This window comes from Corapipo altera, unplaced genomic scaffold (genome assembly GCF_003945725.1).
Source record: "Corapipo altera isolate COAL_440 unplaced genomic scaffold, ASM394572v1 93, whole genome shotgun sequence".
NCBI lineage: Eukaryota > Metazoa > Chordata > Aves > Passeriformes > Pipridae > Corapipo > Corapipo altera.
The window spans coordinates 303,682-316,346 of record NW_020885000.1 but is presented as its reverse complement, the minus strand read 5'-3'; the positions used below and the strand labels follow the sequence as shown (position 1 = coordinate 316,346).

At 59.8% G+C, this 12,665-nt stretch overlaps 1 protein-coding gene across 1 annotated transcript; it reads right to left on the bottom strand.

The window, feature by feature from the left end:
- Nucleotides 1-19: 19 nt before the first annotated feature.
- On the bottom strand, nt 20-2,951 carry LOC113958594 (collagen alpha-1(I) chain-like). Its single transcript, XM_027666977.1, has 2 exons — nt 2,131-2,951; nt 20-447 (listed from the first exon to the last, which is right to left on the bottom strand). The coding sequence occupies exons 1-2, from the start codon at nt 2,949-2,951 to the stop codon at nt 366-368; spliced, it is 903 nt and encodes a 300-aa protein (XP_027522778.1). The 3' UTR covers nt 20-365.
- Between the last annotated feature and the right edge of the window lie 9,714 nt (nt 2,952-12,665).

Genomic DNA, 12,665 nt, shown 5'->3' with positions numbered 1-12,665 from the left:
CAGCAGCCCTCCTCAGTCACACAGCAGCCCTCCTCAGTCACACAGCAGCCCTCCTCTTCGCCTTCACTAGCACTTCCCGCCGGATCAGTTGCAGTCAGGAACAGTAATCTGGGGATGGTGATGCCAGGCACTGCCCGGGGCAGGTGAATCCAGGGAGGGTCTCACAGGAACCAGAGGCAGCTCTCAGTTTGCCCCAGCCCAGCCTTTGTTCCTGTTTACTCTCGGTGGGATCCTCGTGGCGCTGGCTGAGGAATGTGTTTGCAAATTCCTTTGCTCTGACTTCTCGGCTCTCCCACTTAACGTCACCGTCACCGTCAGCTCCCACAGGGCAGGGTCTCTGGGTGCATCCCCTGCCGGAGGGCAGCTCACCTTGGTTGCTGTGAGGCCACCAGGCACCTTGTCCCCTCCGTCCCTGGTACCTCTGTCCCCAGCTCAGCTTCTTGCTTGCTGGAAATGAAAAGCAAGAGAGGGTTGGATCCAAGGCTCTTCAGGGATCTACCGGCTGCCAGCACTCCCCCGGGATGCCTGCCTGCCTGCCTGCATCCCGGCAATTTGGCAACTGAGCCCTGCAGGTCCTGTCCATCTGCCCGTGTGCTTGGGCTGCGGAAATGGGAGCAGGCAGGTATTTCCCCACAGGCATCCCCTCAGTGGCCCCGAGTGTGGGGTCCTGGAACCCCCCTCTGCCCTGGGGATGGGAGGGCAGGCCCCCCCGTGTCCCACTGGGATGCAGGGCCCCTCCTGAAGGGGCTCCTCCACCGACCTGCCTCTGCTCAGGATTTTCTCTCACGTTTAGCCCCTCCTCTGCTCAGTGGATCTATTTTTACCTCCATCGCTTGCTCCTGATCTGTCCCTGCTATTATCCCTTCCTCCAGCTTCCTCTCCCCCTTCCCATCTCCCTGCCCTTGTCCCAGGGCTTCTGAAGAGGACAGTCCAAATTTGGGGGCAGGAGATGGGGAGCAGGCACCCAGCCCGTGGCCATTTTCTCCCTCAGCAGCCCCTATGCCAGCCCAGCTCTCCTCCGAGAGGGGCGAAGGCACTTTCCTCCATCACACGGCAAATCCTGTTAGAGAGATGCCTGCTCCTGCTGAGCGCTGCCAGGCCTGGCAGAGGGGGCCTGAGGGGGCCATCTGGTTGCAGCAGGAGCCTTCAGGGATGAAGAGAGGCCATGGGGGTTCAACCCCAAGTGCCTGAGAGCTGGGGGGGGGGGGCTGGATCCCTGCCAAACCCCAGTCAAGGTGTCCCAGGGGCCATGCCCTGGCAGCACCGGGGTCCTGCAAGCATCTGACCCTGAGGAGGGAGGCCTCACTTTCTGCATCCCTCATTATGGGCCCACATACTGCACCCCTCACCCTGCACCCCACAACTGCCATATATTCCTCCCCCCTGTTCTGCAGACAGCAGCAGCCCCGGGGGCTCTGCCTGCAGCTCTCACAGAGACACTCACCCACAGCACCCACGGGCACAGCGATCCGGGTGGTCAGCAGTGCCACGCACTGTCGCCACGTTCCCACGCTCCTGCTGTCACACCCCTCCACACACAGCCCTGGTGCAGCACTCTGCACCCCATCACCCCTGGGGTGAAATACAGTCCTCCACTGTACCCCACATCCTCATCACCCTGCGGCAACACAATCCCCCCACCATACCCTGCACCCCATCACTGGTGGGGCAACACAGCCCCCACAACAGAGCCTGCACCCTATCACCCATGGGGTAACACAGCCTCCCCACATAGTCTGCACCCTCATCATCCCTGGGGCAATACAGCCCTCTGATGTACTCTGCATTCCCATCACCCATGGGGTGACACAGCCCCCTGCTGTACCCCACACCCCATCACCCTTGGGGTGACATCCTTGGCACTTCTGGGGTGACTCAGCCCCCCAGTGTACCCCATAGCCCCATCACTTCTATGGTGACACAGCTCTCCCCAGCACCCCCCCCCACGACACGCAGCAGCCCCCTCCTCCCCCGACCTCCCACCGCAGTCCCCAGCCCCACACTCGCAGCCTTGCGGTGCACATGCATGTGCACACACAAGTGCACCCCGCACATGCACACTCACCCACACACACACGTGCAGTCCCGCACGCCCGCACGGTGACCCCCCCGGTCGCTGCCCGCCGTTACCTGTGCTGGCCCCGGGCGGGGGGTCCCGGTTCAGCCGCCAACCCCCGCTCGGTGCCCGGTGCGGGTCCGCAGGCCCGAGCGGCGGAGGTTATCTGAAAGGCAGAGGGATGCGGCGCTGCCCCGGCCAGGCGCGGCTCCCCGGGGATGCCGGCGGGTCCGAGGCGCGGTTCCACACGGACGGTCCCCGCCGGCCGGGCCGCCCCCCGCCCCGCTCCCCTCGGCCCCGCCGCCCGCTCCGGCCGCGGCGGCGCGGGGAGGGCACCGGGCACAGAGGCCGGGCTGGCGGCGCCGGGCTCCTCCGGTTGCTCCGCGGGGACCGGAGGCCGGGGGAGGCGGCAGTAGCGCCGCTGCCGCTCCGGGGGGGTCCCTTCGCCCCCTCCCCCGGCTCCCCCCGCCGCCCCCGGCCGTGGACCCCGGCTCGGCGCGGGGCTGATGCAACACCCCCGTCGGGCAGCGCAGGCTGCGGGGGGCTGACCCCGGTCCCCCCCGTGCCCCTCGGCAGGTGCAGGCAGCGGCGGGCAGCAGCGGGCAGGCAGCGGCGGCTCTGTGCCCACCGTCCCCGGGGCCCGGCGGCGCGGGCGCTGCTGCGCGCTCCCGCCGCCGCCCGCAGTGCCGCCGCAGTGGTGCAGCCGCCTCACATTTCTCTCGCTCAGCAGCGCCGGGGCCCGCCGGCCGCAGCGCCTGACGCCCCGCACACCCCCCTCCCCGCCCCGCACCCCCACCTCTCCGCACCCCCCTCCCCGCCCCGCACCCCCCTTTGCGCCGCACCCTCCCCTCCCCACAACACCCCATCTGCCCCACACGCCCCCCTCCCCGCACATACCCCCTTTTCCCGCACACCCCCATCTTTCCCCGCACCCCTCCCTTCCCCGCACCCACCCCCCTTCCGCGGCCCCGCTCCTTCCCCCGCCGCCGCCGGCCGGGCCCCCGCGAGTCGCTCCGAGGGGCCCGCGGTGACTCAGCATCCAGCGCCGCTGGAAGCGGCTCCGCCGCGATGGGAACGGGCGATGTTGCTCCGGGGCCGCGGCTCTGGGACAACACCGGGGAGTGGGTCCCCCCCAGCAGCCTCTGCAGCCCCCGGGCTGGGGAGAGGCCGGACTGCCAGGAATGCCCCCACCACCGCTTTTTCCCCGATGTCGAATCAGCCGTGCACCCCACCGTGTCCCAGGGGACCCGCGGCCACCCCCACAGGACCAGAGCAGAAGAGCTCCCCTGACAGCCCCCCAGGCCTGGCTGAACTCCAGGGCAGCCAGGCACAGGGTCTCGCTGGTTCATGGGGAGTTGGTGGGCTCAGAGTGGTGGGTGGGGGGGTCACACCAGCCCTGGATCCCAGCAGCGGTGCTAGGTCCATCAGAGCACTGGGGAGCATTGCTCACTGCCATGGTAAGCTGGCTTGGTCAGACCTTGCTGGTTTGACCCCCATCAGTGGCACAGGCAGACATGAGCCTGTAGGCTGGGGACAGGTACCCTGGGAGAGTGACTCCTGGTCTGTGTTTCCTGTCTCCTGCCATGCCCTGGCAGATATCAGAGGCCAGGCTGCCCTCTCCCCCTACTGTGATTGCCTCCAGCATGGGGAGTCCCCAGGCAGGCAGCCAAAATGAGCAGGCAGCCCCACATAGAGCCCCCCATGTCCCATCCCTGGACCCAAGGCTCACAGCCAAACCCCCCAGTGACAACAACCCAGGCACATGGGCACCAGAATCCAAACCTACTCCATCCCTCCATCCCACCTTGGCTGGGGCAGGGTGCTAGTGGGCACTCACTGGGCTTGTCTGGGTGCTGCTGGAGTTTCCCTGCTCATGTCACCCATTTCCATTTTCAAGCTTTTTATACTCCTTCAGGATTTTGCCTGGATTTTGAGACCTGAAGGTTACCCTGTCCAGACCTGCTTGCTGACCCTCCATCCCCACTGCAGTGACGACCCAGCCAACAAGGGGTCTGTGTCATCCTGGGACTGTGCCCTGACCTCATACCCACACTGTGCTCACACCATCGCTGTCCCCTGGCCCCTCCAACAGTGGGATGAACACAAAAACTGGACTTCACATATTTCACAGCTCCATTGGGCCTTATGCAGCCCTGAGATGATCTGCCTCACCCAGGCAAGGATGCTAAAAGTCTCACCCATGTGCCTGGCCTGGCAGAGATGACCAAAGCCACCTGGGCAGAGCAGTGCCCCGGTGTCCTGAGGGCTCAGCTGTACTTCATCCTCAGGCTGGACCGACCCCAGAGTGTGGTACCCCTGAGACCATGCAGTGTCACCCACCAGCTGCCTCTGCCTGGAAATCCATGTTTGCTTGTTGATAGTGTTTACTGGTTGTGTTTTTAATCCTCAAGTTTCTCTCCCTGGATAAGGGATTTTCTAATGACTTTGCCTCTAGTCCCTCTGAGTGCCATTCTTTGATCTGCTCACCTGCCCAAATCTGTGAGGCTGCTGCTGTCTCGCACCCTAACACTGCTAAACAGGGATTCCCTTAATCTTCCCTATCCTCCCTGTGTCAGTTTTTCCTGACTTCCCTGCTAACGTGCCTGGATGCAGACAGCAAGAGCCAATATATTATGCTTGAGCTCACTGAGCAAAGGAAATTGCAGGAAGTGAGTGAGCACGAGCCATTTTCTGTTATTAATTCATATGGCATCCCTGTGCTGACCCAGCTACACGGTGTTATTATGCTGCTACTCCATGAGTTAAGTAACAGCTCTATTTAAAAATAATCATAAATTACATCGGGTATCTTTTCTGCTGAATAAGAGTGTGTTTGTGCCAAGGTGTTGGGATCCTCTTGTTGCCCCAATGGCTCTGCCTCTGCTTTGTATGCTCGATGGAGAGCTTTCCCATTTCTCTGCTGAGTTCATTCACCAACATCTCTGCTTTCTACCCAAACTGAAAATAATCTCATCCTTTAAACCCCAGACCCTTCATCTCTGTCTGGGCCTGGATGGCTGTGGACTTGAGTGATATCCCTACCAAATCTCAGCCTCTGTGGCCAAGCTCTAACATTTTTCTTTGGGTCTTGTCTCTTGTTCCTGGATTTAACACCTAACTTTGTCATGTACACATATATGCAGCATTATCTTTTATAAAAATCTATTGTATTGTGTGTTAACATAAATGTACATATTTTGGCTGCATGTGAATATCCTTAGAATGCCTTCTGAGCTGTGCTAATATGATATGGCATCCTCTCTGGGCTTTTACAAGTGGCACTGATGTATTTTACCATTTTCAGAGACCTTCTCAGCAGGTCAAGCATGCCTTTGGGTTCAGAGGGAGCTCCTCAGTTCTAGTGTACCTGCTGTCCTCAGGTCCTTGGGCAGACACACAGGAGCAGCTTTGCCTGTGGGTTCACTTCATGCGTCCCAAATGATTGTTTTGTTGTTTATAATCAAGAGGTTATTATTGTAATTATGTTGGTCTTGGGACCACCCCGCATAAAACCACAGTTTCTTTCTGCCAAACTCATACATTTCCAGTGTCACAAATAGATCAGTTCTAAACTTTTACTTTAGAGATGTGCTGGGAACTGTAACACCACTGGTTAGTCCCTACTGAGATGAACAATGATGCCAGAAAGTCATTTGACCCTAAATTTCTTCCTCACCATCTGCATCAGCCATCATCTACTCAGTCATCCAGCTGTATGCTCAGGATTTTATTGCCCTTTGGATTTATAATGCCTGCAGGGAAGGACCTCTTCTGACAGGACGGCCCTGTCCTTGGTCAGTGTTGACCCTGTGCTGTGACGACACCCGTGTCTTTGTTTTCCACTCAACCCCAGTGAGCTGACAGCCCCGTGTGTGCCCCCCATCCCAGATTCCATCCATGCTGTCTGTGCTCCTGGCAGCTCCTGGAGTGCCCTTTGCAGTGACCCACATCACCTTTATTTACTCTCCTTCCTGCTCTCCTTACTGAGTTCCTTTGTTCGGGTCCTGCGCACATAAACAGCTCTTTCCAAAATCCAGCCTGTTTCTCACACCAATCTTGTTTTGCACTGGTGAATCACTCATCACATAGATAATTCACCCACAAAAAAATGAGCTCATCCTCAGCTTTCCAGAGAGCAGCTTTACCAACAGGTCCTTGTGGGGCAGCACCGGCACTGGCGCCGGAGGGACAGCCCAGCCTGGGGCAGCTGGGAGAGGTGGCTGCAATGCCCATGCTCCACATTTTCATCCTTTGTGCTCCATCCCCTCAGAACTTTCTCCTTCCCAGGGAAGAACATCAGGAGAAGGAACTCCAAGTGCCACAATCATCTCTGTCCCAGGCTGAGGCCCTCCAGGACTGTGTGAGGTGGTATCAGCAGCCCAGCACAGACCCCAGTGGAAGAGGAAAGCATGGCAGCTCTCATCTGCCAAGTTGCTCCACCAAAACCAACACAGGAGCTGTCTGTGCAGCTTGCCCAGGCAAAGCAAACACCATTTTGAGGGAAGGATGCTATTAAAATATCTGCCAAGAAACCAGTAGAGTCACTTGTTGTCAGCTGGTTGGTGGAAGATGCCACAGCTGCTGCAGAGCTGGTTCTCTGGTTGCTGTTTGAAGCAGTGTGTGGGTTGCTGGTGGTCAGGACCTGGCCATTGATGCTCTTGCAGCATGGTCCTAACACACTGGTAGGGGGCTGGATGTAGTAGTTTCTAGGCTTACAGCTGTCTACGGAAATTCCACCATGAGAAAAATGGTGCTCAGGAGATCCCCAAAGTGTCTAAAGCCTACCACACACAAACCTCGAGATTCTGGGAATTATGAACACCCTGACACACCATGGTACTCTAGCCAGCTTGAAGGTTACACATGTTCCTAAAGCCCCAATAGATTGCTAGGGGTATAATCATTATTTTTACCATTAGTGGTTCCATTAGTTTAGTGACTAATACTGTGGCCACTTCTGTGAGCCCTTGGTGTGAAGTGGGTGCCCACCTTGCTGGTGCTGGACCAAGCAGGAGAGCAGGGGGGAGGAGGAGGAGGGTGATCAAGGCAACAGGGTCAGAGGGACCACCTCCCCTCTCCTTGGATGTGGTGACCTTCATTCCCCTCCCCAGCAGCTCCCTGCCTGCAGACCTGGGGTTTCTCAGCTGCCAGGAAAAAACACTCATGGAAAATTTATTGCTTTCCACAGTTATCTCCCGAGAGGAGTGAGAGAATGAGGTTCTAAAGCCAGAAGCCAGGATATGGGAAATTCCAGCTGTATTTCCCTATAGCTAAGCAGCAAAAAGTTTTTCACTGTGAGGGTTGAAGAGTAGGGCACAGAGAGGTGGTGAGATCTCCATCCTTGGAGATGTTCAAAGCTGCCCTGCATGAGGTCCAGAGCCACATGCTGGCCACGCTCTGACCAGGGGCTTGGACTGTTGGAATGGGACCAGCCACAGTCCTCACAGGGCAAGTGGGCTGTGCCCATCAGAGCCCCCCTCTTCATCTGGGGCTGCATCTTACCCAGCCCTGTGTATGCACAGTCCCATGGACTCCTTGGGAAAGGAGGATTTCATGCCTTGTTGGTGATCCCACAGCAGCAGAGTCACATCAGAAACTCCCTCCCTGTCCTGCAGTGCCACCGGGGGCTGATAGGGAGGTCTGAAGCCTCCCAGGAGCTTCTGGCCCAGGCAGGGGGTGACCACAAAGCCCCAGAGCCACATTTCAGGGGTGAGAGGGTGCAAGGAAGACCCACTTCCTTTAGAAAACACTTTGTGCCCAAGCAAAACAGGACAGAGCTGGCCCAGAAATAAAAATGGCAGCTTTGCAGAAACCTTCCCCCTGCTCATGCAGCCCAGCTGATGCCGGGTTTAACAGGGCCCGAGGGATTTGAGGCTCAGAAGAAACCAGAGCATGTGCCAGAGCCGGGTAGGGCCGCTCTCCCATCCCTCCTGCGCGGATGCAGGGCCGGTGGAGCAGCTCCTGTGCCGGCGACGCTGGGGCTGCGGGAGCGCCTCGTAATTGTGGTGACATTTAGCGTTTGCTTTGCTGGCTCCCTGGCAGAGCCCGGCGCTGCCTGTGCGTGTTCGCTGACAGCGCTGCTCGCCTGGAAGCCGCGCCAGGGCACGAAGTGGGTCGGGGAGGAGGCGGCGGTACAGCAGCCCCGTGCCGGTGGGGCGGGGTGGTCCTGGCACGGGGCACGAGGGGCACAAGATCCTGCTCCTCCCTCCCGGCTGCTGCCTCGGCCGGGACACTGCTCCGGAGAGCAGCCCAGACTGAAGTAGCGATTTGGTTTTGCAGCGTAATTTCAACTTTTGCAGGAAAACTTCCCTCAAGGCAGTGGATGGGACCCACTGAGTCATGCCTGGCTCCTGTCCCCTGTCCCCCTTGCTCTGGATGCAGCCCCACACACGAGGCTGTGGCCATGCTTGCAGATTGTGGTATCCTACTGTCCCGGGGCTCCCGGCAGGACCTGGGGGTACGATGTGCTCCCCCATCCCTGCTCCCAGCAGCTGGCAACAGTCCCTGGGTCTCCTGCCACCCCTTCTGCTCAGCTTGGGCAACCAATGCTCTTGTCTGGAGCACCACATTTGCATTTCTGGGTCAGTTGGGTGAATCTGAGCGTTCAGCTGAGGATTTTGTTTTCCCTGCATGCCTGTAACCCTCCCTGGGGAGCTGTGTGGGTGCAGGGTTGGGAGCTGTCCTGGCATGGCTCCTGACCAGTGGTTGTGGGGCACAGTGGGACTGCCAGAACTGATGCTGTGCTTTGAGCTCAGGAAACTGAGCCAACACTTCCTCTGAGCAGCTAGGGGAAGAGGGGTGGCTCACAAACCTGGGGATGGGATGTATCGGGGGGAGGTGTGGAGCAGGCATGAGGAATTGCAGGAGCTGTGAACTCCCCAGCACCGCCCTGAGAGGAAGCTGGGGGCCGTGTAGAGCCTGTGGCAGAGGGTCCCTGGGAGGGGCTGCCTCCCGTGGGCTGACAGCATCATCTGGCCTTGGGGTTTCCATCACCTTTCTTCTCCCTGATTTCTTCAGTTCTCCAAGGGCCTGGGCCAATATGTTTGGTGCCAGGAGCCATCTGGGTCACTACTGATCTGGCTTTCCACTCTGGTCTCTCCAGAGAGGACCCCCTGCCCAGTGCCTTGGCTGGAAGGGGACCCTCGGGAACAAAGACGTTGCAGCAGCCTGGTGCTGCTGTGCAGTCTGTGGGGAAGCAAATGGTCACACCAGCTCCATCCCCAGTGAGACATGGTGAGGTGAGGTTGTTTCATGCAACAGAAACCAGGGCTCCAGCCTGGGAGGGGACCCAGCATGCCTGGACTGCTGTGGGGGCTGTGACGGTGCCATCAGGGACTGTACTGTGTCCCCAGGACAGGGAGGGGTAACCAGAGAAACCTGGGCCAATGTGAGCCATGTCCCTCTCTGCTGGGGGCACGTGTGTGTTTGGGGGGGAAGGGGAAGCTGTGCAGGGCAGCAAGTACCCACACAACCCCCCAGATGCTCTGGAGCCCTCATGGTCCTATGGGTGGGGAAGAAGGCACAGTTTTGGGTGCAGGCTCGAGACTGAAGGCTGTCCCCCAGCAAGGTAGATGGGGTCTCTTGGAGGCCCCCACCTGCCATGGCTCCCCCAGCCCTGGCTTTCTGCAGGGCCCTGCTCTACATGCGAGATTTGGGGCCGGCAGAGCTGCGGAGGAGGCTCTGTACCAGCGCAGGGGCTGCCTGCCCAGCGGCTGCCTGCGTGCCAGCACAGAGCTGCCAGCCTGCACCAGCCCTGCGCTCGCATCCCTCCCTCAGCAGACACAAATGGGAGCAGACAGGCCGGCTCGAGCGGTAAAGATCAAACCCCCAGAGCCCGGGGCTGCTGTCAGTATGGGCAGGGCGCTCGGAGCCATCCCAGGAGTGGTAGCCCCAGTGCTGGCCCTGCCTGATGGTGCCCCTGCCAAAGTGCTGTGTCCCCACATGGCTGCAGCATGGGAATGCTGGCAGGAGCTGCCAGGGTGCTGCCCATGTTGCTGCCATGCTGCTGTGACCACAGCAAGGGCTGTCTGTGGCCAGGGCAGAAGACACAGGGATTTCTGGTCTGGGGGGATGTACAAGCCCCTGCCAGGATGCAAGAATAATGCAGCTCCTCTCACTGGGCTCTGCTGACAGGGATGCCCAGGCCCTTCTCAGGGATTCTGCCCTGGCTTCTCCATGGGCTCAGGAGGGCAGGGGGAAGGTGGCTCTGAAACACAGCACAGCCAGGAACCACTGTGGGAAGGCCCCTGCACTGCCCCAGCCTGTGTTGGTGGGTGCAAAGTTCAACTGCCCGCCCCAGCCTTCTGCTGAGCCGGCAGCTGTGGGACAATGAGGATGGTGCAACCACGGTGGGTCACAGCTCTCAGGAAGCCATATGGCTGCACCCACGTGCTTGAGAAGTGAGGCAGGATGGGCAAGCACACTGCGTGTCTGGGGTAGGACAGCAGCACCCACCAGGGTGATGCAGAGGAACAGAGGCAGATGCCAGTGGCACAGGGCTGGCACCCCGGGAGCTGCAGGGCTGGGCATAGCTTCCTCATTCTCCTCCAGCACCAAAGAGTTTTGAAGAGAGCTCTGGGACACAGCATGGGCCACAAACACCTGGATTCTGCACAGCCAGACTCTTTCCCACCAGGGAAGCTGGAAGCCACTGCCCCAGTGCCCACACCCCCCAGCCAGAGGTGGCCCCTTCCGGACAGCAGCGTTTCTGCCCAGTGGAGCAGGAGGGCCGAGGGTCCATGGTGCAGCTGGGGAGCAAGGAGAGGGCACAACTAATTGGGATAATTGCTAAAGCAGGCAAGGAGCGAGTGGGGAGGGAGGAGGTGAACAAGGAACCGTTGTGCACAGGCGGCCCAGGCACGTGGCCCCGGCCCCAGCCGGCAGCGAGAGCCAAACAAACGGGGACTGTTCGGAGCGAGGGAGGACAAGCAGACGGCAGGACAGAAACCAGACCTCCACTGGGAGAGAGCCGGAGCCAAGGGCTTAGCTGGGAGCTGGGTGCTGCACAGGGTCTGCCTGCTCCCCCTGTGGAGAGCATCACCAGACTGCCACGGCAAAGCCTTCACTGTGGCAGGATGGTGCCATCATCAATCCATCCCTGGGGCACAGGCCAAGGGAGAGGATGGCAAAGTGCTGGGGATGCTCCAGGCCAGGAGATGAGTGACAGCCCTTCTGCTACAGCCATCCCCTGGACTGGAAACTTTGAATCACAAAAATATGGCAGGAAGTCAGCTCCTTGTCCTAAAAAAGCCAATGGCAGGTGAAGTTGCTGCAAAGGTCTCCATGTGGTTGGGGCACAGCGGAAGCTGCGGCATCGCCCGCACGGCTGTTCACAGAGAAAGAGAAGCGGAGACTGCAGGAGCTGCCGAGGGTGGGAACCAGCAGCTGCCCCCGCCTCGGCACGGCTGCTCCCTCCGCAGGAAGGAGGTGACATTTGAGGAGGAAAAACCGTGGCCGTGTACGTGAGCTGCCCAACCCCATGTCCCCAACTGGAGCTCTTACAACCCGTTCTCCAGGTGCCTGCGAGGGAGTGTTTAGCTTTGGAAGACATCCCGGGCTGTTTGCTGCTGCCTGGCTCTGTGTGGGGAGCTGCAGGTTATGGCCCAAGGACACAAATCCCACAGCATCGACCTGCCATAGCACTGGGCTGAGGATGGCAATGGATGAATTGCCCTTCCTAAAATCCCTGTGAAGCAGCACAAGGCCACCCCACTGCCCTTGTCTCTGTGGCACACTGTGGGTGAGGATGCACAAGCACCCAGAGGGATATCTCCATGCTGACCAGAGGCTCTGCTGGAGCTGGGATTTTGCATATGGGTAGGACAGAGCTGGGGAGAAGGTTTTGGCACTCAAGGATGGTGCCAACCAAAGTACCTGGCTCAGTGCTTGCCTGCTGCTTCCTTGCATATTGAGCAGCAACTCCGTGGCAGCAACTGGCTCCTAATCCAAAGCCCATTGGGAACAGCCCACCCTCAGCCCCAAAGCACTCGGCAGCTGGGAGGAGACGGGAAGGACTTGCTCCAGGCCAGGAAATCCTTGCTTTCTCCTCCAGCCGGGCCGCAGTGGGCAGCCACAATGCACGTTTCCCTCGCACCGCTGCCAAGCCCTGGTGTGACCCGGGGGCGACTGAGCCTTGAGCCGCAGGGGAGAGCAACGGAGGGTGACTGCGGGAGGGCGATAAGGAAACCGGCTCCTCCGCTGGTTCCTGCGGCCGTGGAGCCCGGGGAGAGGCAGGCGGCAGACCAGGCACCGGCTGACTCCTGAAATGCTGGTATGGCCATGGCAACCTGGACACCGGGTTATGTATCCAGCTCCTTATCCTCGGGGCACACAGTATTTCCCTGTCAGGGGGTGGGCATGAAGCTAGAAAGGCTTTGGGCTCCGCAGCTCGAGCATTCCCGTGTGGGTGCCTGACACTGTGCTCAGAGCAGCCTCGACACACCGGGTACTGTGAAGGTGCCTCTGCACTGTCCTCACCCCCTGCGGGCACCAGGCAGGCGGTGGGTGCCCAACACCCATACGTGCCACATATGCACGTGTGCCCCTGCACAGCACACCCCGTGTCCTCTCGGTGCTCCTGGTGTCCCTGTCCCCACTCAGAGCCTTTAGG

Coding starts and splice junctions, on each gene's coding strand:
- LOC113958594 (XM_027666977.1), bottom strand. CDS start 2,951: ATGTGCGGGGAGGGGGGCGTGTGGGGCAGATGGGGTGTTGTGGGGAGG. Junction 448..2,130: donor CCCGCCCGGGGCCAGCACAG/GTAACGGCGGGC, acceptor TTTCATTTCCAG/CAAGCAAGAAGCTGAGCTGG.